The 27478-nt window shown below is 33.7% G+C and overlaps 1 protein-coding gene across 1 annotated transcript; it reads right to left on the reverse strand.

The window, feature by feature from the left end:
* Positions 1-640: 640 nt before the first annotated feature.
* Positions 641-27174, reverse strand: LOC113551424 (alpha-protein kinase 1-like). The gene is made up of 3 exons (XM_026953662.1): positions 26165-27174; positions 9076-9489; positions 641-4106 (listed from the first exon to the last, which is right to left on the reverse strand). Exons 1-3 carry the CDS (start codon positions 26523-26525, stop codon positions 2779-2781), a joined length of 2103 nt encoding a protein of 700 aa, XP_026809463.1. The 5' UTR covers positions 26526-27174; the 3' UTR covers positions 641-2778.
* Between the last annotated feature and the right edge of the window lie 304 nt (positions 27175-27478).

Here is a 27478-nt window from a genome sequence, read left to right on the forward strand (position 1 = left end):
AGTGCGTGTTGTCCAATATGGTGGGCCCCAGAGTCACGTCTTCATAAAAGTATTATGATACTATAGCGTCTGTAGTATTATACCCTACTCGCGTTACATGTGATTTTGAAACGATGACCAAACATAACCGTGACAATTGACAACTACATAAATCACCGCAGCGCCACCATTGACAATACGATTCGACGTGTCACATTTAACGTCCAACACAGTGCACATTAGGAGGTACATAATATTATATACTTGCGTGTTATAACGACACCGTACCGAGCATAATGTACACAGATATACAATTTCATGTATTCATACGTAACTATATATGCATTTAAATATTAATTATTACGGGCACATTATTAAAATAATAACTGCACCGAGCATTATTATAATAATATATGTAAAGACAAACGAGTGTGTGTTCGGATAAAAATAAATATAAAACAATTTTTTTTAGTTAACAATTTTACAGACATTTATTTTTTTTAAATATTGTACACATAAAATATAAAAAGAAGAAAAATACATGTCAGTCAAAGAAGACAAAACATTAGACACGTAAAATATAATATAATAAATATTATAACGTCTATTTTAATTTTTTAATTTTTTTATACAAGTAATAAAAGTAAAATAATAATATACACTTATACATAAAAATCAAACTTCACAAACTAGATAGAAAAATCTTTTAATTTATAATAACAACGATATAATGTAGTAACGTTTTTTTTAGTATATATATTTATATATATGTACCTATAATGTATATAACAAATGTTTGGCAGCTCAAAAATGGAATAATTTTGCCTGCCATGTGCTTTGAACGTGTCAATTTTAAACAAATTTACTGTAATATATAGATTGTCAAATAATTATTTTAAGTAATAAATACATAATACTTATAGGAGTATGTACCTATGAGTGAGCATGGAAAACGTCGTAGCTAAGTTTACTTTCTGTTCTTAAAAAAAAGAAAAATAAGGTTTCTCCTCAATACGTAATACTCTCTTGCCAATCTATCGGATATTTTTCTACACCGGTGTGTATATCATAGCGCGCAGACAAATCGACTGATACACCATAAAGTTATTTTCTTTATTAGCTGTTATCAGTTGTATATCGTCTTATTTGTGATAATTATTAGTAGGCAGGCATAACTCACATTCGATGGAGAATTTATAGGTCTAAACTCGAATTATTATAGAAGTCATAAAATATGGTAACAATAATTATTTGAAACATTTTTATGTAGGTACTATTGTGCTACCTCTACCTTTTTTATTATACGAATAAATAATAATCAAATTATTTAGATCAGTATAAGTCGTATTGTAGACGAGTGCGCGATTGACATTATTCTTAACACGATGTAATTATTTTTAATTAGTAAAGAAAACATGAATTGGAGACACTGAGTTATGAAATTTAAAATGGTAGAAAATAGAGACACAAATACGAAATGACTATAATATAAACCCATTGAGCGATTTACCATTTGTTGTACAAACGTTCGTATACAGATACAAAAACAAGCTATTATTGTATAATACAAAAAATACGATTAACTTACAAAGTGACAAAATGTAAGACACCAATGAATGAATAAAAAAATAAACAACATTAATTATTTTATACTTACAGTAAAACACCTTAACAGTAAGTTGTTAAATAATTGTTAATAGTTTTCAGCGTTTTTTTTTTTTTTAATTTAGAAATTATATAAAATGCTTTTACCGAAGAACAAGTGGGTGTTAACAGAAACAGAGATTTACAAAAAAATGTACTAAACCTAATTTTGAGTAATTTACAGAAAAATATAGGAGAAAATAAATAAATAATTGAATAAATAAAACAAAGTATTAATTCATTTTTTTTGTGTGTACAAAAATATGTCTTTTAAATTTTATTAATTTTATAAGAAAAGAATTCGTACCGTTTTAGCCTTCAAATTTAAATTTGTCCGTAAAATAAAATTTTCAAAGATTTACCAGTAAAAATATATGTTGGAATGCAAAACAGGCATACCATAATAATAATAATAAAAATGAAAATTACAGTTATATTGATAAAAAGCAAATAAAATAAATGCAAAAGATAAAACAATACACACTAATTATGCTAAAAATAAAAACCTCGGGATATTCTATAGCCCAGCGGAGTATTTTAGCAAGGAATGTATTTGTGCATTACATTTTAATCGTGATTTAATCAGGTACTTCGATGAGTTTGTTTCCTCAAACCGACACAATTGCTATAAATCTGGGAACCGGAGCGAATTAAATATTTTTTCACACATGAGAAACGCGGCTTAACTACGGAATACATTACAATAAACATTACGAATTCACCTAATTGGATTGACAGATTTATAGGTTTCACAGATTAGTGAATAAGTAAAATACCTGTTGCGTTGTTAGATGTGATAAGTCCTTGCTACTTGAAAAGTACACGAACAGTTTTAAATTACTCTACGATGGCGTACTCTACATTCAAGATGATCCCACATTAAAGATACAAATCGTGTAGCACCAATAATTATTACAAATATAGTTATGTCCCTGTTTTGATTTTGGCGACATCATTGCCGACGGTATAAATACTCTGTAATCCAATAATAATGATAAGATAGGCATCGTAAGATGGAGCGACTCATACATTGGTAGTGTAACTAAACATGGTAACAGTGGTTTCTTCCGTGCTTACCTTTTTAGGTTTTAAGCACCCTAGCGTATGAAGAACAAATAAAAGGGAATAAATAAAGACATATTTGCACGATTGCGTCTACATGTGACCAGTGTCGCCGGTTTGGAATCCCATATGATGCATATGTTGTTGCGACGATCCTTGTTGCTGCTGATGCTGTTGTTGTTGCTGTTGCTGTTGCTGTTGCTGCTGCTGCTGCTGTTGCTGTTGTTGTTGTTGTTGTTGTTGTTGTTGTGCTAGCAACGCTGCCATTTTGGTTTCTTTTTTCGTCCGTTGCTTCAGATGAACTTTTGCGTGTCTCTTTTTTTCGTCGCTTCTCGCGAACTTACGACCACACACGTCACATGTAAACGGTTTTTCGCCAGTGTGTGTTCGAATGTGTGTCGTAAGATGGTCAGATCTGGAAAACGATCGCATGCATATACGACACTGGAACGGTTTTTGACCCGTGTGTATACGGATGTGCCTTGTAAGTTCATCCGATCTGGAAAAACGACGGTCGCAATGCTCCACTGGACATGCATATGGGCGTTCATGCACCGGGGTCTTGCTAGGTCTGTTTGGGTATTTTCGGGGTTTCACTGGAACTAACTTCAGCGGTAGCGAAGATTGCTGGTACACTTGCGATAGTATTTCGTGACCTTTGCTTGTCGATGGGTTATACTCGGCTAACTGGACGCTGTAGCCACCCTGCGACACGCTCGACGAACCCGGTGACTGGACGTCCACGTTTACTACGTTAAACTCTTGCTTGGGAATCATTTGTTGTTGTTGTTGTTGAGATTGTAACTGTTGTTGTTGCTGCTGTTGTTGTTGTTGGTGCTGTCCACCGTACTCGACCGGTGAGTCCAACCAATGGTATTTGTTCACTGGTGATGACTGTTGTTGCATCATTTGACCACGGTTGTGGTATATGAGATCTTGATCGTTTCCAGTCACTCCGCAACCGGCGTATGTGGGTGGTGCTTGTTTGCCACAGTCGATACTCATTCCAAGCAATTCTACTTGACTTTGTTGAGATCTGTCTTCGTAGTGAGGACTGGAGCTGTGGTATGAGGTGGGCGTGCTTGACGGTTGAGGTTGGAGCAGGTTGAACAAAGGTGGAAATATGTTCTTATCTGGGCTAGGCAAAAGCCAAGATGTGCTGAGGTGGTTGTTATTATTGTTATTTGAGGAACTAGTTGAGCACGGAGCTGTTTGCATAGGACTATTCGTGGAGAACCTATAACTAATTCTGGACTGCCCTGATGGTATGCTAGAGTTAGTTGTGTACATGACGTCCTGGCCGGCATCGTCCTGTTCCGGTTCACCTCCGATGGCTTCTGTTTTCAATTGAAGCGATACCTCTAGCTTGTGTTCTATAGCACTTCTATTGCTACCATTTTCATCAGTGTCTTGCAATGATCCTGAAAAATAAAAATAAAAATATTATATTTTTTTTTCTATGAATATTATATTATGTTAGGTTTTATAACAATTTATCGTGTTTTCACACTTCGCAAAGGATCATATTGGTGTTAAACTAAATAGTTTAAAAAAAACTTGTGACACGTGTTGGCTGGTGATTATTTTTCGTATAAAATTTGGATTTCTGCCACCATTCCACATTATACATTTACACGTTTAATAATAACTACGTGCTAGTTATATATGACTACAGCATGAAATACGAACATCAAAATTTCACTGATTATTGCAATCCATTACCACACCTTACCTTTATTCATTTTGGACACACATATTTGTCAGTTTAAATTTTATATTTTGATGTTATTTTTTTCCACGCCATGTTATATACTATACTCAATAATTTTTCAACGCTTAATCGAAACACATTTTATTAACATTTAAAAAAAAAAAATGTTATTATAATATTATACGATAATGAATTATATTATAGTTGTTATTTTGCTACAAAATAATGTGTGGCACAAAAGAGGAAACTGTATAATACAGAGTAAAATGATAATAATTATATGCGATAAAGGATTTTAGCTAGTATCAATATTTACCGATAATCAGTTTTTTTTACCATATCGAATTTTTGATAAATATTCACAGTGATGAATGTTATTTTTGGACATTAGAATTTGTAGATGTCGTGTATACGGCTGTTCGTAGTTTTTTTTAACGTGTATCACATATTTTTCGGATTATCTCGACGGTGATGACAACTGGTTTATGCTGATGGCGAATTTGTTACTTTTTTCTACATACTTTATTATCCCGTCGTCTTTTCAACCCATTCTAAACTATGTAACCATTGCAACGCACGTACATTATGATGTTGAGCACGTATACACAACTGAAGACCTTATTAGAGGCACTCGTTAATCCATGGAAATCCCGTAGGTACACAGTATATAATGTAATACAAAGATAGAAATAGTAATAAAAATCTTTTTCTGAGCCAAATATTTCAATTTTTTTTTTTTTGCATTCAGGGCTACACAAACACTCGAAATTTTGTTGAATTATTATTATTAGTTTTTTTTTCCAAAGCAATTGAAATGAAACTGCCACGGTTTTGTATAAAATCTAGACATTAATAATTTGAACAATAAATAACGATTGTAATTGTAAAACGCTAATATTTTATATAAATTAAAACAACACAGATCGAAAATAGTGAGTCTAAACAATTATAACTTCTGATCAATGTTTATATTAAGTAGGTTTTTTTTAGTATTGCGTTATTGTTATTTATAAATTCTTCTGAGATTCAATAAAAAAAAAAAAAATAATAAAACAACTGACCCAGTGGTTTGTAGACTATTGGGGATCATTATCAAGGCACCACATGCTGAGTGTTTAGTTTTGTTTTTTTTTTATATATAAATGTACGTATATAACAACGCTGCCACAAACTAGAATACATTATTTTTATGAAAAATATTAACGTGCGTATATATAATGTAGTATTATAAATCGTCCGGTAGAACCATGGGATGCCGAGAGAAAGCAAATGCCGCGACATTTTTTCTAGCTGGTCTTGAAATTTTTGAAAAAAAAAAAAAAGTAAAAACAACATAAGACTAAGACACATTGGACGTTTGATGTTATCGCCGTTAACGATTAGCCCTGTGAATTTATCCAACACGTAATATTTCTCATAAGTTCTTCTAATACATAAACAAATGTTTAGAATGCAATCAATTATCAAATGTATTTTTTTTAGGGTTTAATTATTTTTATTTATGCAAATGCGTGATAAAAAGGAAGTTAAAAAATGTCTACAAATCGTTGAATAATTGTTACTGTTAATGCCGCAGTGATATATATATATATATATAACTAGTAATACACGCACATATTAAAGAATATATATATATATACGTGTAACAACTACATAATTATATGCATGTATATTAAATTAATATAAATATAACTGTTTTATATTTTTAGGTTTATATTTCTATAATTTACTGCAGGTCTTAAGCACAACAATACATGAATATTGTAATATTATTGGTCGACTGCCAGATATTAGACGAGGTATGTTAATGTAATAGGTACCTATAAACTTTTTTAATTTTAAAATTAACGCCATTCTCCCGGCAGAAAGAACTAATTTGTTTGAACTAATGCTTTTATATAATTTCCTAATGTTTACTCAAAGATTTAAATAAACAGATTTTAATCATTAAAAAGAATAAAAATAAAATGTTAAAAAGCAAAAGTTTTTTGACACGCGCCATAAAGGCGGCCACTTGGCGATGAATGTATACGTTTCATTTAGACACATGGTAATTAATACTTGTATTGGAACACGTGAATTGTACATGGAATTCATTTACGCAATTGAAAAATATTAATTTATTGCACAAGTTTAAGAATGCTATTGGTCGTAATAATCGAACGGTCGGTGCACGGCAATGCATATATTACGTATAATTATATTGGCTGAGCGCGTTATGTATCATAAATATTATAATTCATTATAATTCAGATTATCATGACCGTAACGTAAATCGACGGACACACATTCCACGTAAATATAAGTATCCAATAAAACGTTTATAATTGAAACTTATATTATTACTTATTTATTATAATATAATACATTTATAACTATATTATATAGTACTTATACGTATTATTGCAGACTAGTTGAAATCACTGTATTGTGATTGGCGTAATCGAAAAACTAACAATAACCGTTTTGCCTAGGTGTTTTAATGGCGTTATGATCGATTGTACACAATAAAATATGTACTTTTATTTTTCGCCGAGTTGCAAGCGGTCGTAATAAAAAGTGAAATCATTTCTCGTCAGCTATATATAACGACCTCGTCAGTCGGCTATACAGGGGTCGGTTACGTGCGGGTTGTGCGTGAACGTGGTAGGTGGGCAAGAAGGGGGGGTTATGTCCGGGTAGGAAGAATATTGATTTCGACTCCATCGCATAACCTTCCAGGAAAAGCAATATAACGTATGCAAATTGTATTATAATAGAGTAAAATATTTTTCTGTCAAATTTCCACACACACACACACACGCGCAAACATTTATATATTGTATGTATGATATAAGACAACACACCGATACTTAATTAACGTCTGAGAACGTTAATAAAATAGCAACTTATCATTGTATTTTCTCCAAGTAGTTGTATATATTAAGTTATATATGTATTTGAGTTCACCACCCGCCTCTTATCGATTTTTTCCTGTAGATTTCTCCTGACGTTTACCTTACCGTCAATTCACGACGCCACATATTCAACGATCCGTCCCATTCATGCGGAGAGTGGCAAACACTATCAATACAATTCCATTATAAAATATTTAAGTCCCTTTCATTTGGGCCGGGTGGTATTGATCCACCGGCAGTGGCGGTTCGCACGCAATGCCACGGCCACCACCCTCTAGATCGCGCTCGAAACGCACACATATACCACAGCATTCCTGGTAAGTCCATTCAACTCGGTACAACCTCTGTGCCCTACACAACCCCTGATAACCTTTCTCCGCCTTCACCACCGCCATTGAAAGTTCAATCCTGCGCGAGCGTTCCCCAGAGCGCCGGAACATCGAACGCTTTGCAATGGCATTTTGCCCGCAGACATCTGTTTTCGTGTATTTTTTTAATAATATTATTATCAATAGGTTCTATTTCCATAATTTTTAATGCTCACATAATATTTATTTATGGATAGACGGGTTAAAATTGAAATAGGTACGTACCTAACCTGTATCTGTACATAATATAAGCCACGTAACTACGCAAGAGAATGACGATGAAAATATATGGCCATGCCTAGCCGTGGTTGACAATCGGAATATTATGAATTGATGTATCTACGTATAACGGAGCTGTGGGGTGGAAACGAGAGGGAAATATATTTCATTCACCTTCTCGGCGTACCGAGGTCACTGCGAAATCGATGAACGACTACTAGCGCGGGAGGGTCACCGACACCGCCCGCCCTGTTCGGGGGGTTATGGAAATTTTATTCATATAATATTTCATTCATGTATACAATATGAAACGAGGTACCAACAACAATGTTATAGCGCCTTAAAAATTAATTATAATTTAAAACCAAGGCGGAATAACTATATACTATACACGATATATATATATTGTAAATTGGACGAAAATAGATTATGCGAAATTTCTAATATAAAATAATAATTAATTAATAACATTTCGTAAGTATGGTTTTATTATTATTTATACCTATAGACTCGACTTATTTTATACGATATGTACTTATAATAGTACTTACTTCTAATACATTTTATTGGAAATAAGGCTTGTATAGGTACATATAAATATATAATTGCAGGGTATCATATCGATTGAAATATAGGTATGTCCACTATATACCTATTATTTTTATACCTAATCAACGTTTTATCCAAATCATTTTCACATTTTACTAAAATATATTCTTATTTAACAATTTATAGCAAACATTTTGAAATTTTATTTACAACTTAAATTTTGTTTATCCGTAGACAAAAATTTGTTGGGCGTACTCGAATAAAATGATTACTTGTAATATTACTTTTTACCTATTTCAGTTATGTGTTTAAAGTTAATTATTTTATCGTTAAACCCATCTATATTATACCTATGATATGTAATAAAACGATATATGGTGTGAGAAAGTTTTGTTTTGTTGTGAGATATTTTCACTTCAAAATAATACTTATAGTTTTATTCTCGGCGTTTAAAATAATTCCGGGGAAGTATAAATTAACTACTATATTATATTCGGTTTGTGATTTTCAATAAACATTTATAAATCGTGTAAATTCGACGGGCCTTATTACTACATCTACTTATCAGTTATCCTACATATATAGTTAAGTAAATAATGTAATAAAAAATGCCAGTCGAGTTAGCGTTGTCGGTTAAGATGTGTACCTGTTATGAGTGGCGGTTCTACGACTGTGGACGGGCCGAAAAACGAAGGTACTTCGGCGCTCGTTGTGACGGGCGTGTTGAGATCGGTGCCGGCGTTTCCCTGTGCCGGACTGTGACACGCCGAGTTGCCGGTGCCGTGTCCGCCGTTTCCCACGTGTCCACCGGTGCCGGTGGTCACGCCGCCTTTGTACGTTTCGAAGCTGAGCACGTTAAAGTGTCCAGCGGCCGTGGTGGCCGTGGTGACGGCGGCCGCGGACTCGGCCAACAAGTACGGGTGGTGATGGTGGTGATGGTGATGGTGATGATGCGCGTGATGGAGCGGCCCGACGCCGGGCTCGAGGGCACCGCACTCCATGATCATATCGGCTTCGGGCTGTTGTTGGTGCTGCTGGTGTTGGTGCTGCTCCGGGACACCTACGGCACAAGCGTCACGCCGATCACAATTATTATTAACAGTGCCGGTGCTGTTGTTGTTGTTGTTGGTAGTGGTGTTGTGGTTGTCGTTCGCGGTACGATCGGCAACGGGAGCGCGGTCTTTTGGATCAATTATTGGGCACGGTGGTGGCGATTCCGGCGATTCGACCAGCTCGATGTCGTGGAACGGGTACCAATCGTCCGGCGGCGGCGACCACGAGCTGGGGGCCAGGGGCACGCGGATCACGCACCTGGACAGTGCCAGGCCTGAGCTGGGGGGTTGGCGCGTGCGGTGACTAAAACGGCGACGAGCGAATAAACTTATTTTAGTAATCGTTCGTCCTGACGATGACCGACGGCGAGCGTGTCGTAATTTTACCGTGATAAAATATTTATAACGTACAAACTGTGTGGAGAGATTCGCCGCAGGCGTTCGTCCGGTTTAGGTGAAAAACCAAAATTCGTTATTTTCTGAACTCGCGTTACGAGCGAGTCAATCTTAAAAATGCGTATGTGACCGGCGTCGACAACAATAATATTATTATAATTTATTTTGTACAATAATATTATAAACGGGGGGGAGGGGGCGCGCGCACTCGGCGACGACGACGGTAAATAGGACGCGCGTATCGTTCGTTACTGCGATGGTACTGCGGCAACGCACATGACTGGGGCCGCTGCACTTGCACACACACAAACAAACGTAAAAACGCACACGCACACGGTCACGCACACGCACGTGATGCTGGCGCCGGTCGACTTGTTGAACTGAAGGCGCGCGCGGCGCGTGTGTCGGGATACGCGGCGGCCGTACACACTGAGAACGAGCGCACTGCCCACACCGCGGCGCGGGGCGACGTATAAGCGTCGGTTTTATGAATGAAGCCCGTCTCTGTCCCATATATGGCAACGAGCGCCAGCGGTGGCGGTGCGGAAGAGGCCGGGCGGACGGCGGCTAGCCGGACCAATGGCAGCGCGCCCGTAACGGTGACGTCGGCGTGACGTCACTCGCCGCAGACGACCTGCCGTACGCGCACTGGCCGCCGCCACCGCCACTGCCGCGGTGATGGCGCGGTGGCGTTGGTGTCTCGCCGGCGGTGGGGGTGGGGAAGGCGAGGATTTCGCGATGCCTCCCCACCGCCGCCACGGTCGTCGCGCCCCATCCGACCCCCCGTCCCCCTCCCCCTGCCACACGAGAAGTCGAGCTGCCGAGCGAAACCCTCCGACGACGACGACGACGACGACGACGACGCGAGTCGGCGTCCCTACCGCGCCGTACGATATTATAACGCCGTTTTGGATTTCACTCGTTATAATACAAAATAATAATAGTAATATATTGCATCGCATTTATCAGGTATTATATTATTATTGTAAGTAGGTAGTAGTGTGTCGTTTTATTTCTCTAGCCGCCGCCGTCGATCGCGTGCGCACAGTTTCAAAAATCGTTTTATTTCTCATCGTGCGACGTCTTGTACACATGTATTATAATATATTATAATAATGTCACACGATGTACCTATAATAATAATAATAATAATAATAATATATCACCATTCACCGCACGATACAGTCCACTGGGTGTATTTTCTTACGAACGCTGCGTGTTTTATTATTATTATACGCGTCTGATCTCCGGTTTACATTTTTATACACTATCTGTCGTTGTGATTTATTATTTTATATTTTATATTTGCGCATATTATGTAATGTATAATTTAGACTCTACGAGTTGCAATACGCGAGCATAGTTATAGGTACTTCCGAATCGAATTACCCTCAACGAATCATTACGTATACAATAAATGTAAATATATATATTATGCCTATAGGTATACCTATGTTTATACACAACAGTACCTATACATACACCTACAACAATATGCGTCTCTATATAAATATTACCTATGTTGAGTTTGTAAAGTTTAAGCATCAATCGGAACGAACCCGATTTTTCTAAAACAGTATTATTTCTGGGTTCTTATTTAAAACGATAATTATAAACCTCACCTAATGGACGAAGTTCTGCAGTAATCGTTAAAACAAAAAATTCTAAGTGGTGTTACAGTTATTGTTGGTAGCGATTAAAAATCTTATGCGAATACGCTGACGTCTAAACAAATAATGGTACTGAAAATGTTTGTTCGGATTTTCTGTTAGTTGAAACTGTAAGATTTGATTTTGTAAAAGCATACTATTGTATATTTATACAGTGTTGTGTGTTTAAAGATTATATCAATTAAAATGTTATACTTGAGTTGAGTATACTATGTATAACAACAAAAGTTAAAAAATTAAATGTAATTGTAATACATTATTATTATGTATAATAATATAGGTATTATACAAAATAAAAAGAATAAGAGAGCTGCAATAAATACAATTCTTAATGTTTATGATTCTCTGATTATTTTGATGAACAATTGGAGGTTAGATAACAATAATAATAAAACCTTTTGTTTATAATTCATAATTTTTATTGGGCATTAATGAGTAGGTATCAAGCGAGCTTCGGGGACTTGCTAGGTAAAAAGACTAATGTAAGGAATGTAATGTAGGTACTCGACGTTTGACCCATCGAATAATTTATTAATATAAAAAGACTTAATACCTAAATATATACTTATACCTACCAATCATGTATGATTATGTATAGTTGTATGCATACCTAATGTTGTATGCTTCTTTATATAGATAGAATTCAATAAGTACAGTTGATATAATCCTTATAACTTATAACTAATTCGTATACTTTTGAACATTTCAGTACATTTAATTTGTACCTATATATTATATGTGTATAGTACTATAATCAAATATTGATTTGATAGTAATGAATATTGATAGTAATAATGAGTATTTATGAATGTTAATTAATTAATAATATTACATTTGAGCCAAACAATTTAATTTTACTACTAAATTGTAACTTAAATATTTTTTTTCAATAATGCATATAGGATAATGTTTTTTGTTTTTTATTGTATACTTTAGTTATAAATTGTAATTAATAAAATTAAAAAACTTATTATTATGAAAATTATACGACTATGCACTCATTATGTTATGGCCAAAAACTAATGAATTATTTTTATTCTTAACCATTAAAATTTAATTTTTAGCAAAGGCAACGTTCTATCAAAAAGAGCACGAAAAATCTTTATTTAGTACGTATAATTATGAGTATAATATTGATTAAAACAACTCTTGAAAACTTTGTTCAAACCGTGGTAATAAATAATATATGTATTTGAATTTTTTATTTTCAACTTTATACAGGCGGATGTTCCAGTGTTCCATCAATGACGTAGATACTGCTGGTTACTCGTAGGTTATTTATATTGTCAAAAATAAACGATGTGGGTTTCCGGTGTCATTTCAAAGAAATCTCATCATTACAAGACACAATTAAAACTAAGTATGTGATGTCTTGACAAATAAAATAAAAATATTTTTTATAAAATAACATACTTAGGAAAAAATAGAATCTTAAAACATTCTATTTTGGCATCGATTTATGAAATAAATAGAACCATAAGTTTATTTTATTAGATTTCAGTGAAACATGAAGTAATTTTGTAAATTCAATAACACACGCCTATAATATTATATTATCATAATAGATTTTATAAAATCTATAATATTTAGATCTTCCTACCAAAAGTCCAAAACATTAAATATTTTATATTTTTCGTTTTTGAATTTGATATTATTGTATTATCCATTTATTGAAGTACTTATATCGAAAAACTAATAAATTATTTCCCTAATAATAGTAGTGGTAAACAGGAGTTAAAGCAAAGTCGTATAATACCTACATATTTGGTGGCTCTACAATTTACAAATAATAACTCATACCACTCATACCTATATTACAATTATACTTAAACTGTTTCCTCACTAAATCAATAAAAGCAAAAGCAAAATTTTACTAATAGTAAAAGAGTCTTCACAGAGCAATGAAGTTAGTTAAACTACGACGAAAATTCATTTTTATCAATGCGGAATAATTTCTATACGTGATGTTGTATATTGTGTTGTTATAATACATATAGCATCTTTCGAGTGATTTGATTAACGAGTATAGTTATTGTTCCGAGAACTATTGTATATTTCATTAAACTTACATCGTCTATCTGTTCGGAAAGTAAATTCAATTAATTATCAAGTGAATTCATTAAAATGTCTAAATGACAATTTATTTCCCGAATTCTCAACATGTGTAAATAGGTAGGTATAGCCGGTATAGGTACATGAAATGAGTCGATGAAGCTTCTACTCGAACATGACGTATTGTTATAATATTTCATATAAATCAGTTACGATTTAGAATTTTAGAATATATATTTATACTTATGATATCTGTTATACATTATCTATGTATTAATATTTAACGTTAGACGATGAATACAATGTATGATTGACGGAATAGGTGCCACACCTATATCACGAATCATAATATTATCGTATTTATATTGATAGAAAATTGTTTTATCTTACTATAAAATAATAACAAATTATATCTGTTGGCGGTTGTTATGATAGGCACATTTTCTCACTCAAAAATGGAATGTGATGTATTTTGTAATGAACAATTTTAAACCTAATATAAGTAAGTGAATTGTTTTGATTTATTTTCGATGCGCTTTTCCAAACAATATTAGATGGTAGGGATATACTATAGACATAATTTAATATATTACTAATTAAGTACTACTAACCTAACCTTACTTTTTGTATTAATCCACGAGGTGTGTTTTACACAATTGCTACATACGTGGCAAACTCGAGAAGAAAAATTGTATAACCATTGCGTAGACGATATTATAATATTATACGTACATAATATATGTTTAATGTGCACATATATATATAGTATATACGTTTTGTAAACGTTTCTGACAGACGCAGTACCTATATTCATACAGGTGTAATAAATAAAGCTAATGCCATTATTATAGTTCATAATAACTCCTACAAATACCATAGTATTAATAATAATTAATATTATTTTCGTTGTATGTACAATATATTATTATGCCTTTCCCCGCTTTCCCGACGCATCCCATAACCGTTGTCCGAGGAATATCCTATATGCACGTATACGTCCTACTATTATATTATAGTTTGTGTTCTATTCTGTAATATATGTTATTATATTGAAATTATTTATATATATATATACACACGATGGTGGAGGTGAGATCGGAACGCGCGCTCGTTATAACGGATATATTTGTAGGTCAGTACAATACCGATATATCGGTCACTCTGCCAATACAACAACACGACCACACATATGTGTATAATGCGACCTACATAATATTATTATTGTGATCGTGTGTTTTTTTTTTCTCGCCCCCGAAGTTTTACGCTACGCACATTGCACACATATTATTTGTGTTTGTGCGTGTGTCGTGTTTGTATATATAATACATATTATCATCGTAACATACGCGCGATAGTGTATAGTGGAATTCGGACGGCCCACGGAATATGGTCTTCTAAAATTAAGCTGGCTAACAGCCCGGATCGGTTATTTTGAGTACGTGACTAAGTCGTGTTAGCTGTGTGAACAAATAATAAAAAAATATATCGCAGTTATATTTTTTTCGTTTACCGCTTCGGTGATTCACATTTAAACTTTTTTCGTATTATTGTGTATTCTCCCATTTATATATTATAAGATTATAATTTTAGGTAGACACCTATCTTCAGTATGATATAATATTTAGTCCTATCAATGATATTGTGTTTATTTATGGGATTTGAGTATTTCGCACACGATTTCACCAATATGTACCAGCTTATTGTATATTATATACATTTGTTTTGAGATTAAACGAACTATACCTAAGTACAACATTATTTTGGCCATTTTTTGTATTCTACCGAATTCAGTAATTGTATATAAGTGTAGGTAAGTACTGCACGCTTGACACAACAATATGAGCACACACGAGATTTTTTTTCATACTTATCGGCGATGAGTATAAAATACTATAAGATAATATTATACGTAATTTACAGTACATATAATGCATATTTTCAAATTTATCATACATAATAAATATTATGTATCTGTGTTTTAAAATATTTTTCATTTTTATTTTACAAATAATATATTTTATTTTCGGTACAATTCTTCAAAGTTATACTGCATCATATAAATATCTATATGCGTGAATGGTTAAGACGTCTTATGAAGTAATTAAACATCATTATCCTTTGATGTCGTTGTTTTAACTATAGCTATTTGGACGAGTTATCTTATGATTTAAGTAACACTTATTGTGATGTTTATTTATGTTTTATAAAGTTTATACAATTTTTAGAAAAAATATTAAAGAATCTATAGCGAATGTTTTTCGTTATTATTGTGATAATCTTGTATAATGAAAAATATATAATGACGCAAATCTCTAAAAATATACAAGAATCTCTCATCTCTGCTTGTACATTGACGTCTTCTGTTTTAATTTTGGTATCAAGATTTTTTTTTCTTAAAATCTACTCCAATTGTTTACGAAGCTTTTGCGTATAACGCAATATAACGTATAAGTAAACATGTTTCAAATTTCAATCAATTGAAAATAAATATAAAGAAACCCTGAAAAATCTTTTAATGAACCTTATAGAAGGGAAACCAATAGAAATGTACTGACTATATAATAGTAATAATATACGCATGGATTCTTGAAAATATATACTTTTTATTATACTTTTCTTTTTTTAATTTGGTTTTGGTACATTGAGTAGCACTATAATTATTTAATATAACGTTTGTTAGATTTTAATCATATGATTTTTTTCCTGATTTTTATTTTGATTTAATTAGATTTAATATATTTTCTTTAATTATCACGAAAAATTGTATTATATATTTCTGTTCTACTACATAGTCGTCGAAAGGAGTGAAAACCATGCACTCGTAATACGTATTAAAGCATTTACAATGATAATAGTAATAGTATTTTATATACACGCTAATATAATATGTAATAACGTAATAATGACTGCAAGTTTTATGTAAGAAATCGTTTATTCTTTCAGGTATTCTTTCATAACTCGGAATTACATTAAAATAACTACATTTTTCTTTTGCATGCGTGTGTACTGTATGTGCCATATGTATGATATCCTATGTGAATATTACATGAAATCTAAATGGTGGCAGTTGAATACGAATTACACTGTGTCATGACACACACGCGCTTACACGATTACAATATATATACACAACACACACACACACACACACATAAGCCAATGTGCCATATAAATCGTTTATATATACGATGAGCCACCTCGATACGAAATGTACCTTTTTATTTTTTCATCTTTTCATTTTGTTGTCTTAGTCTCTCAGCTCGCATAATATAATAATAATACGCATCGGTGAGTAATAAAATATAATGGATTTTATCGGGTGTCTTATATTGTATATTCTGCCGTGCAAAATTGTAAGATATAGAAATTCTTTTTGACCCCCCCCCCCTTGATTTCTCTGTCACACACTCTCTCACTCACTCATTGACAACTCTTCGCCTCCCGGTTTCTCTTTTTCTTCAGACCAACCCTTCTCCCCATCAGATATCACTCCTAAATCTCTCTGCTGTTCCATAGTATATACAGTGTGCAGTAAATACGATGACTGTATATCTGTATGTATTTGTGTACTATAATAATGTATATATATATATATATATATATATAGAAGGATATAATACTGCACGTGCAAAACAGGCACCGGCGGGTTATTGCGCGAAAATGATAATAACTCTTCGCGTTTGGCCACCACTGCGTGTGTGTTGGCGCGCGCGTGTGTATATGTATATATATATACCTACCTTATTATCGCACCAGACAATCGGCTTTACTTTATAGGAGCTGCTGCTTAAACGCGATACTCGGCGCAGCAATATTGTCGTCTATACTCCATACGATGGACGTCCGGGGATAGACTAAGCGTTTGTTTTGTATAATATGTGTTTTATTGTTCGAGGTAAATTTTCTTTCGAACCATTGTTAAAGGCGTCTGTTCGGCCATTTCTCACCACGTCCAAGAATATGATATATATGACGCCTGTATATATAATACTGCTGCTGTATACAAGTATAAGCACTCGACGATCATCTACGCCAGACCACTGCGGGAATAATAAAAACGACCAAAACCGACATATTCACGATATTCACCGACATCGATAAAATAAAATATATAACTATTAAATACTGTTTATTTGACTCCGCTAACTTATTCGTGGTTGAAAGTTAACAATAATAATACATTAATATGATTATTTTACCTAGCCTGTTTTGCACCCTCAGAAGATATTATAGCCCATGGATGTTTATACTGTAGTTTTAGGTTTGCTTATACTTTAAACTAAAATTATATTATATAGGTCCTATATAATACAATTTTAGTTTATATATTCCTATATTATAAGTATTCATTATATATATATACATACAAGTATTAATGTACCTGTTTATGCATAATAATTTATTACTTACCATAGTATTTTAAATTGAACAAATATTTTAAACTGTAGCTATAATATACGTTTATAGTTATTTGTTAATAACGGTGTATATCATCTATTATATACTCGTGAATTATTGTTTATTTACTAATAACTATTAATTTTTAATAATTTTATTATTTAAATTTAAGTTATAACTTTTTGAAGATTATTTATAACTATGCAAATTGTTTCTTTTGCATAAATAATATATTATAGTAAAATATAAACTTAAGTTTATTATTATTAAAACGATTAATACATTATTAGTAATATTTCTATACTTTTTTAAGTTTATTAATAAAGCAAAAGACTAGCAAATTTATCAGTTTTTTTAAACTTATTAAATGATATATAAGAAACAAAAATATTAAAATCAATTTTTTTTTATTAAGTTTTCATTATTTTACAAAAAAGCAAATGTTACATCTACAAAGGGGAAAAATGACAAAAAAATCCAATCCATGAAAAAAAATTAACTTTTGTATAAAAAGGAAAAAAAGCTAATTAACTAATAAATAATAATTTTTTTTTATTTCAAATGGAATTCAGTTGATATATTTTTTTTAATATTTAAAAAGAGTGAACTTTCTTAAATGTAGGTGGTCTAAAGTAAAGAAAATGAGTTCACAAATAACTATATTATGCAATTAAAAAAGTTAAGTTATGTCTTAGTTGCAGAAACTATAGAGATAAATGGAGTACTATTACCAAAGCCCATATTGTTAACTATGTAAGAATTACACTTAACTTTTGTGATTTTATTAAAAATATCAATTTCTTTTAAAGTATATAAATCGTATAATTTATTATGTTTAAAAACATGTGAGATATTGTTATATTAAAACATATTATATAATATAGTTGAGTTAGTATATTCAAGTATTTAAAACAATTTATAAAGAAACAAATTATAACTGAATAATGATATAAGTAGATATTATAATAATTACATATACATGTTATGTTTTCGTCTATATAGTTAAGTATATAGGAAATAACATTTTTATATTTGATTTTTACTTAAAGTTTAAAATTAGGTGGAAATTCTATGTCGTACAAAATACGTCATAATTTTCTGTTAATCTTTATGGATTGTAAACAGTTTACATATTATATTTTACGTATAACTCAGGTTTTAATATCGAATAAGATGATCAAATAGTAAATAATATTTTGTATAAACTATTTTAATAAAATCCATACTATAAAAGAAAATAAATGAATAAATCATAAAAGTACTATACAAAAGAGGACAAATGCGTACACTATATATAATATTATAAATGGATGACGTAGGTATCCTTCGTTAAGGGGAAAAATATTTTGAAAATATCATAATATAGTCTTAGGTATACATAATATGATATTACCTATTATTTTTTTCACGCACATATTTTGTCTACAATTAACAGTAAATTATATCTATATTTTATCAGATGTAGTTCAAAGCAAATATAGTTTACGTATTTCACAAATTGTGTTCGTGTCGATGTGTGGTGATGTTTGCCCTAAGCGTATGCACACGTGAAAATCGCACGTGCATTTATGACAGCACATCGGCGGTACCGCGGGGAAGAGGAATTAAACCTACGTCATCGGCTGATTTATCGCGATCAGTACACCGCAGATGAAAATCACATAGGTACATGGACGTAGATTTCGCGTACTTTGACTCGCTCGCGCGCGCAGAGAATTCACAGCATTCTCTTGTGATGCTCTAAAGTTTAAACCAATATACAATATTATGTAGGCATAAATATATACCGTCGCATTTTATTATCCGCACGCTTTTTGATTGTCTATATATATATATATATGTATGTATGTATGTGTTATAAATATATATACATATTTATATTATATATATACCGCACACACGCAGTGGCTAACATAAATATATTTAAATATGGCTTTCTTTGCTGCAACCGTTATATTGTGATATTACAAATATGTATAAATATAGTAACGATTTAATAAGTAAAAGAGAATTTTTTTGATATACATATTATATAATAGTATAATACGTACATGTTCGATTAATATAGTATTTTTTATTATGTTATTATTAAATAATAACAGTTTAATATCGATTAAATTGTTTAAAACAACTATTTAGAACAATGCGTGTAAGAAGTGTACACATAACAGAAATCTTATCCACCAAAAATATTATTATTATTATTATTGTTACGGAATCAACAAATATTTTCACCTATTTAAATAATTTGATGGATGATGGCGACTCGCGCGGTTAAGCGACCACACATACTAGGCCGCAAGGTCACCCTCGGACGCGTCTCAAAATCGTTCGAAAATGTCTGCGCACGCTCTCGAAATTCACCCCTCGTGCAGACAGTCGAGGATCGTCCGCGCGCGCACCCACCTCGGAGGCGGCGGCGGCGGCGGTCGTCGGCCCCGCGGTCTTTGATCGTCGCCGGCCGTGCGCGTCGTCCTCACATAATTATTATATAGGTATATCGTATTATTATGTTTTCCGTGTGCGCACGCGCGCCCGTTTTCTCGTGAATGGGCCGTGACGTCACGCCGAACGTGTGCCGCGGCGCGTGCCTTGCCGGATGGCTGCGGCGGTGGCGGCGGTGGCATCGGCATCGGCATTTGCCTACACCGCAGCCGCTGTTTTCGCGGTCACGGCCAACAAAGGTCGACCGCCTCCCGATTTCCACTGAGCGGTGGCGGTGGCGGCGGTCGAAACGGCACGTAAAGTATTTCATGGCGGCGTGCGTGGGGCGCCCATTGACTATAATATTATGCCGTATAACGGTGTGTCCCGAAGGGTATTATTATCACACCACCGCCGCCACTACCACCACCACCACCACCACCACTACCACCACCACCACCAGCACAACGTCATTGGGTCATTCGTTTTCGACCACTCCGGACTCCGGATCGATAATCAGTTGTATTTTTATTCATTATTTATTAATTAAATTGTTTTTCTCGTTAGCAAACTATACGCTTTAACGACGAATCCAACGCGGTCTAGTAATACAATATTTTTAGTGTTCTACACACTACGAGTATAGGGTAAATTATAACACAATACAATCGGGGACTGAAATTTGTATTATTTCTATTCGGTTCTGATTTCAGTTTTTCGGCGTGTTGAAAAACCAATTGAACAATTTACATTATTTCGTAACAAGTTTCGACATACATTTATAAATTACGACAAATAAAATAACAATTCAAAACGATTAAATCGATTAAAACAAGGAAAAACATATAGGTACCTTTGTAATGCATAATATTAAAACATCATTTCCGATTAGTATTGTATTTTTAAGTCCTTTTGGCTTTGGCGAGGTTCCTGTGTTCTAATATTTTCAGTGTCTGAGTATAATGGTATGTAAAATATGCATTATTGCTAGTCCTGATCGATTGATTGGTCAGTATAAACCGAAATAAACTGTTATTAAAATAATTGTGAATGTCATATATCTAAAGGTAACCTCGTCATCGTATTAATAGTTTTGAACCACTACGCTTCAAAATGTCGACTTTTGTGTGTCACCGCGGATGACCAGAATAATATGAATATTAAGCAGTAATAATAGTAATAATGACACATTTCAAATATTTCATAGACCTAGCTATGGATATTTAATTAGAATATATTAATAATAAATTAATAAATAATAACACAATAGATATCGATCGACGCAGCGTCAACATTAGCATCTATGCTGTGGTGCTAAATAACCGAGACATGTTGTACATTTTAATCAAAATAAAGAAAAAATTTTTTTAACAATAAGTAAAATTTTTAAAATAATATAACATGATTGATAAAGTTGAGACACCATTAGAAAAATTGTTATAAATATTTTAAATTTTAAATAATATAGGTATATATATCTACATAATGTTTCATCAATTTAGTGTTCTTATTAATATTTAATCTTTAAGTATATTATTCTAATTGGAAAATTCTACAGTAAATTTTCGGTTTCAGCTCTCATACGACATATAATTTATGATTCGTCGAGTTTCGGTTAGGTATTTAAAACTTTAATTTTAGGTTGGTTACGAATAGCATAGTTTCAAAATTGTTAGTATTCTGATAATTTATAAGTTTTTTGTTTATTTTATCGGTTCTGTCGTTTAGGTTTGATCTTTGAGTTTGGGTCTACAACACTCTACAAATGGATGTAATTGACATATATTTTAAGCCATAGTGCCAATACAGTTTATACGGTAGTACGGCTACTTATTTCTAAGTTTATTGTGTCAGGAATAGGCATGATAATTTTTATATTCTATATATAAAATTACTATAATAATTTATAAAATATCATTATTCATGGCTCATTAATAATCCAATATATTAGATTCATATGGTACTCGACCAATGTGTACATCATTAAAGATTTTTCGCGTCTTGTATTTTATATATTATTATGTATTTTATATATATATATATATATATATATATTATATTTGTATATATTATTTATATAACTAAATTATATTATCATTGTATTCCTATTCTTGATTAGTAAGTTGTTCAAATTTATATGAACTCACGAAGAACGTATATTAATCTCATCGTGTGTGCTTATAAAATACAATATTTAAATTTTTTTACATAGTTTATACACTATAAATCCGGTTAAATAGAAAATTCCGATTGGTATAGTTTCCTGTTGATTGCAACATGTAATCGTACATTTTTAACATGGTCACTATTTTTTATTAAATTATTGTTTCATAAGTATTCTACATATGTGCTGTGATATCAACTAAGTACCTAATTTTTTACCGATAAAACATTCTATAAAATTATCTCCTTTATACATGTTTTCCTATACACGCACCACAGTATAACTTATCTAACCTATATTTTAGTATCATACTTAATATAAATTAAATTAGTATGCATTACCAATAAACTAAATAGGTAGACTAATTATACTACCCTAGCTGGCCTAAGCTATGGTTATTTGACACTACTAAAATAACAATGATAAATGATAATACTAGTATATAGCTATACTATAATATTATTATAACCATCATGTACCAATTATTGTTACGGAGTACTGAATTGTGTAGACTATATAAGTGTTAGTTGAGATAATGTCAAATAATCAACTTTTCTTTTCTTTTAATTAATAAGTAGTGTCTTATGATTTTATACCATACAGATATCCTGAGATAAATAACTGCTTATTATTATTTTTTTTTAAATATGACATACATAATTTATGTAATTTGGTTAGTAAAATTAACTTTTTACTGGCCAAGGTATACATAAATTATCGATATTTTGCAATATATAGGTATACGAATACTTAAATTCGTTCAAATTGTTTTATTATTATTGCTTAGGTACTTAATTATTACGTTTTAAATAGATATTATTCTGCTTTGTTATTTGGTGGTTTCATTATAGTATAGTTTTTGTTTTATTTATTTATTTTTTTTTTGTGGTAGTACTCAATTATTCATATGTTTATAGTTTTGATAATATTTTTTGCTACCCCTTCAATTTCATTTTTTAATACATGAATATTACTGTTCATAATAATTTTTTGACTAAATTATGATGCGTTCAATGTAGAAAAGTATTACTTTTTTCAAAAGATTCTTAGTAAAAGATGAGCTTTTCAATAAGATTTTAATGATCGTCTCGCCTGTTTTCTTCTCTTGACAAAATTGTTTAGGTAAACGTATCGAAAATAACCGGATCGAAATTATATTTTTAATTAACCACTATCCGCACTAGGAAACACTATTAAATTGAGTACGTAAACCGATTATTACAGTGCGCCTCCGATTACTATTATTATTATTATGTCGCCCACTCGGGACACCTTGGGTTTACTGGCCCTCTCTGATCGCAATTCCATATAAAGCTATACACGGCCATACCTGTTTTTTCTTTCTTTTATTTTATGAACGTTTTGCGAAAACGACATGTTATTCTAACTTTAAAAACCTTACTCAGGGCCTCCAAAAACTGTAGGGTTCCTCTCTATATTATAGAATAATGCATTCATATACACATCTAGAAAACATTCATTCTATCGATAATATTATTTTTAGTAAAAAATATAAAAGAATTTTCGAATAACTTTTCTTAAATATTTTCAATAGTCGTGCACCTTTATGAGAGTATTTTCCGATTTTTATAATTCGAATATTAATATGAACAATTATTATTATAGGTATAGGTATATTCATTGTTTTGTTTGAACAAAAATGTCTTGCACACTTGAATGGGCGGTGAAAATATAATTTACTTACGTATTCAAATTTATGTAAAGCCATGTTGTGGTGTCCATTTTAGTATATTCCACTCGTATAATAAATACATCAATAATAGACCTAGCCCTGTAGAGAATAAAGAGGTAAATCCTATAAAAATTGTGTTTACAAGTGTGGTTATTAACGAAATACCCAATAAAAACGTTAGCCAGTTACAAACTTTCTCTTTATTTATTTTTCAATAATGCTTTAAATTGCAATTGATATTCTATTAACAATATTATGAATTTTAAATAATCATCTCAAACTTTTACTATCGAATTTATTACACATTATTTATAGTTTATACCTTTACCTAATGATGTATATTATATATATTACCACTATTAAAATACATACGCATTGAACTTGCACTGATAGCGTATAATATAGGTATATGCTATGTATAAGTAGAAACTTCCCTATAAAACAGGATGAGTGCGAAATATAAAATTAATCGATTAAGCTCTGTGTTTTATACGGACAAATCATTTTCGATCAGAATAAATTAGTATTTAATTAAAGATATACTTTACAGCTATACCTATACAGCTAATGTGGTGGTGATGTAGAATACTGTCCAACGACTTTGTGCAAGTATAGTTTATTTACAAATTAAGAAGTAAGGTCTGACTAACACATGCTATTTTTTAAAAAAGGTTATTATTTCTTTATTATTTTGAAATGTATTCGATTTTGACATCCGTAAAATCTTAAAAACTATATGTTTCCAATAGAGCTGACTCATCCGGTTAACGCGAAGGAAAAAAACAAACTAGCGAGTACACCCGCCAGCGGTTTCAGAGCTATTTACAAATCGAAGTACACTCACCGATACCATAATCAATTATAAATACCAGTAATTATAATTATGTTTTGCTCGTGCTCACGTCTGTGGTGTACTTATGTATACAAGAGCCCCGAAGGAAAGAATATACGTAAAATATATATAATATAATGCGTACGCGATGTTATCTGTATGAGGAAATTTCTATCAATCAGAACACACTATACACAGTCTGAGATAAAAAGTCCCTCGAGCTAATAACCGCCCATAACGATTGGCTTTTAGACTTAAGTTGACAGTGTAACGGATTTTTTGGTTGAAATAGCCCTTAACGTGTTTTGATAGTTCTACATAATTTCCTATTATAAGAGATATTATATTAATTTCATATTTAAAAAAAAAATATTTTTAAATCTTGATTATTTTTTATGTACTTACCTACCATAGTTACGTAATCACACGAAGTTTATTTCCCAACATCATAATGTATGGAAAAATTGACAATTTAACATTGGTTTTCAGAAATTCACTATAATTGGTAAACTGTTGGATATAAAATAACTAACAAATCAAAACTCTATATACACGGCAGAAACCCTAACCATCATAACCACAGTTCTCGACCACATAAAAAATTCACCTAACTCAAGTCCATCTAATGGAAAACAAAGACCCAACAATCTGCGCTTTATGTGGATGAGCGATCATTTTCGGTGAAGTTCACCTTCACGAAATGCATAAGATGATGATACCATTGGGCATATCGTTTGCGAAAAAAATCTTCCATCGATATAAGGCGCGTATATTATACAATCGTCCACACCCTTAAATAGGCATACTACACTAGTATTAAAAGTTATTGTAGACTTCTATTCGTTGTTATACACATACAATTATACATTTGGCTGTAACGTGCGTATCGTTTTATTGCGCGAGTAAATTCGTCATCGTCGTCGACCGCCGTGAAAACCGCACGCGCTTTTCGGGATCGGGTGCCGAAGGGATGACCGGAGGGGTGCGCGAGGGTTCGGAGGGATGTTAACGATGGTCGTAAATGCGTATTATAGCGTATAGTGGTTGTACGTACCTGTTGCGGCTGTGCTCCCACCGCCACCGCCGCCACCACCGCCGTCCAACCAATCGGCGAACAGCCAATCGTCTGCTGTGACTGCGGTCGTGGTCACGACCGTCGTCGGATCCCTTCCGCCGACTATCACGACCGCCGACGCCGCCGCCGCTACCGACGAAGAAGACGCGGCCGCAGCCGCCGCAACCGTCTGAAGTCTGTGCAACGCTCCGCTGGTGACCGTGGCCGTGGCCGCTGTCGGCGGCGGCGGGACCGCCGGCGACGGAGATGGCGGCTGCCCGTCACCGTCCAACCCCCGACGTCGTCTGTTCCGCAGCGACTTGCGTTCGCCTCCGCCGTCGACGCCAACATTCTTTTTCATAGCCCGCGCGACTTCGCCGTCTCGCGGTGACCACCATGGCCAGCGTCAGCTGCGCGCGGCGACGCCGCCGACCATCGGGTACCCGCGTCCGGTATATCGGATAGACCGCGCGTACTGCAGTGTGACAACGAGCGGCAGCCGTGCAAAACGTATGTTCGCGACAAGACTCCTCCTGTGTATTATTGTCGCGGGTCGATAGCGATATAATCGTACAGGAGTATCTCGCGTGTACCGCGACGACGAGAACGCACCTCGTCGACCGACCCGACGTGGGTTAACGAAAATTCGAAAAAACCAATACCTAACGACGCTGCGAACGGAAACCGCGAGCGCGTGCGTGACCCGGCGCTTACGTCTGCAGCGGTGAACAGTAATGCGGCGGGTGGGGGTTTACCGCACGAAGAAGATTCGAAACTCACGCTCGCACGCACACACACGCACACACACGCACACACGCGCGCACACGCGCACTTATACACTTGTACACTTATGCACTTATCGTAATGTACGTTCTGACGACGGCGGCAGCGGCGGCGGTGGGCACCGCAGTCCACGTGCAGACGAATACGCGACGGACGAGATGATAATAATATTATGCGATGGTCGCGTTGCGCGCGTGCATGCGGACGACCGCGGCGGCGGTCTGATGACAAATACGCGCGCGATATTAATATTGTTATTACGTAGGTACAGATTTCATGTGTGCGCGCGCGTCCGCACCTGTTGGCGTTCTGGTCGCCGTCCGGATAGGGTGTGCGCGCCGAGGACTTTTTACGCGACGGCCGGTCCTCCGCGACGGTTAGGTACACTGCACGCGTGTGTCCGCCGAACGACCGGCCGGCCGTTGCCTATGCGGCGCGACCGGTGAACGGTGCCGCCGCCGCCGCCGCCGATGGTGTCTGTAGGCGGAAAAACCAAGGCAACAACTCCGTAAATGAAACGCGCGGCGGCCG

This window comes from Rhopalosiphum maidis, chromosome 2, assembly GCF_003676215.2.
Source record: "Rhopalosiphum maidis isolate BTI-1 chromosome 2, ASM367621v3, whole genome shotgun sequence".
Classification (NCBI taxonomy): Eukaryota; Metazoa; Arthropoda; class Insecta; order Hemiptera; family Aphididae; genus Rhopalosiphum; species Rhopalosiphum maidis.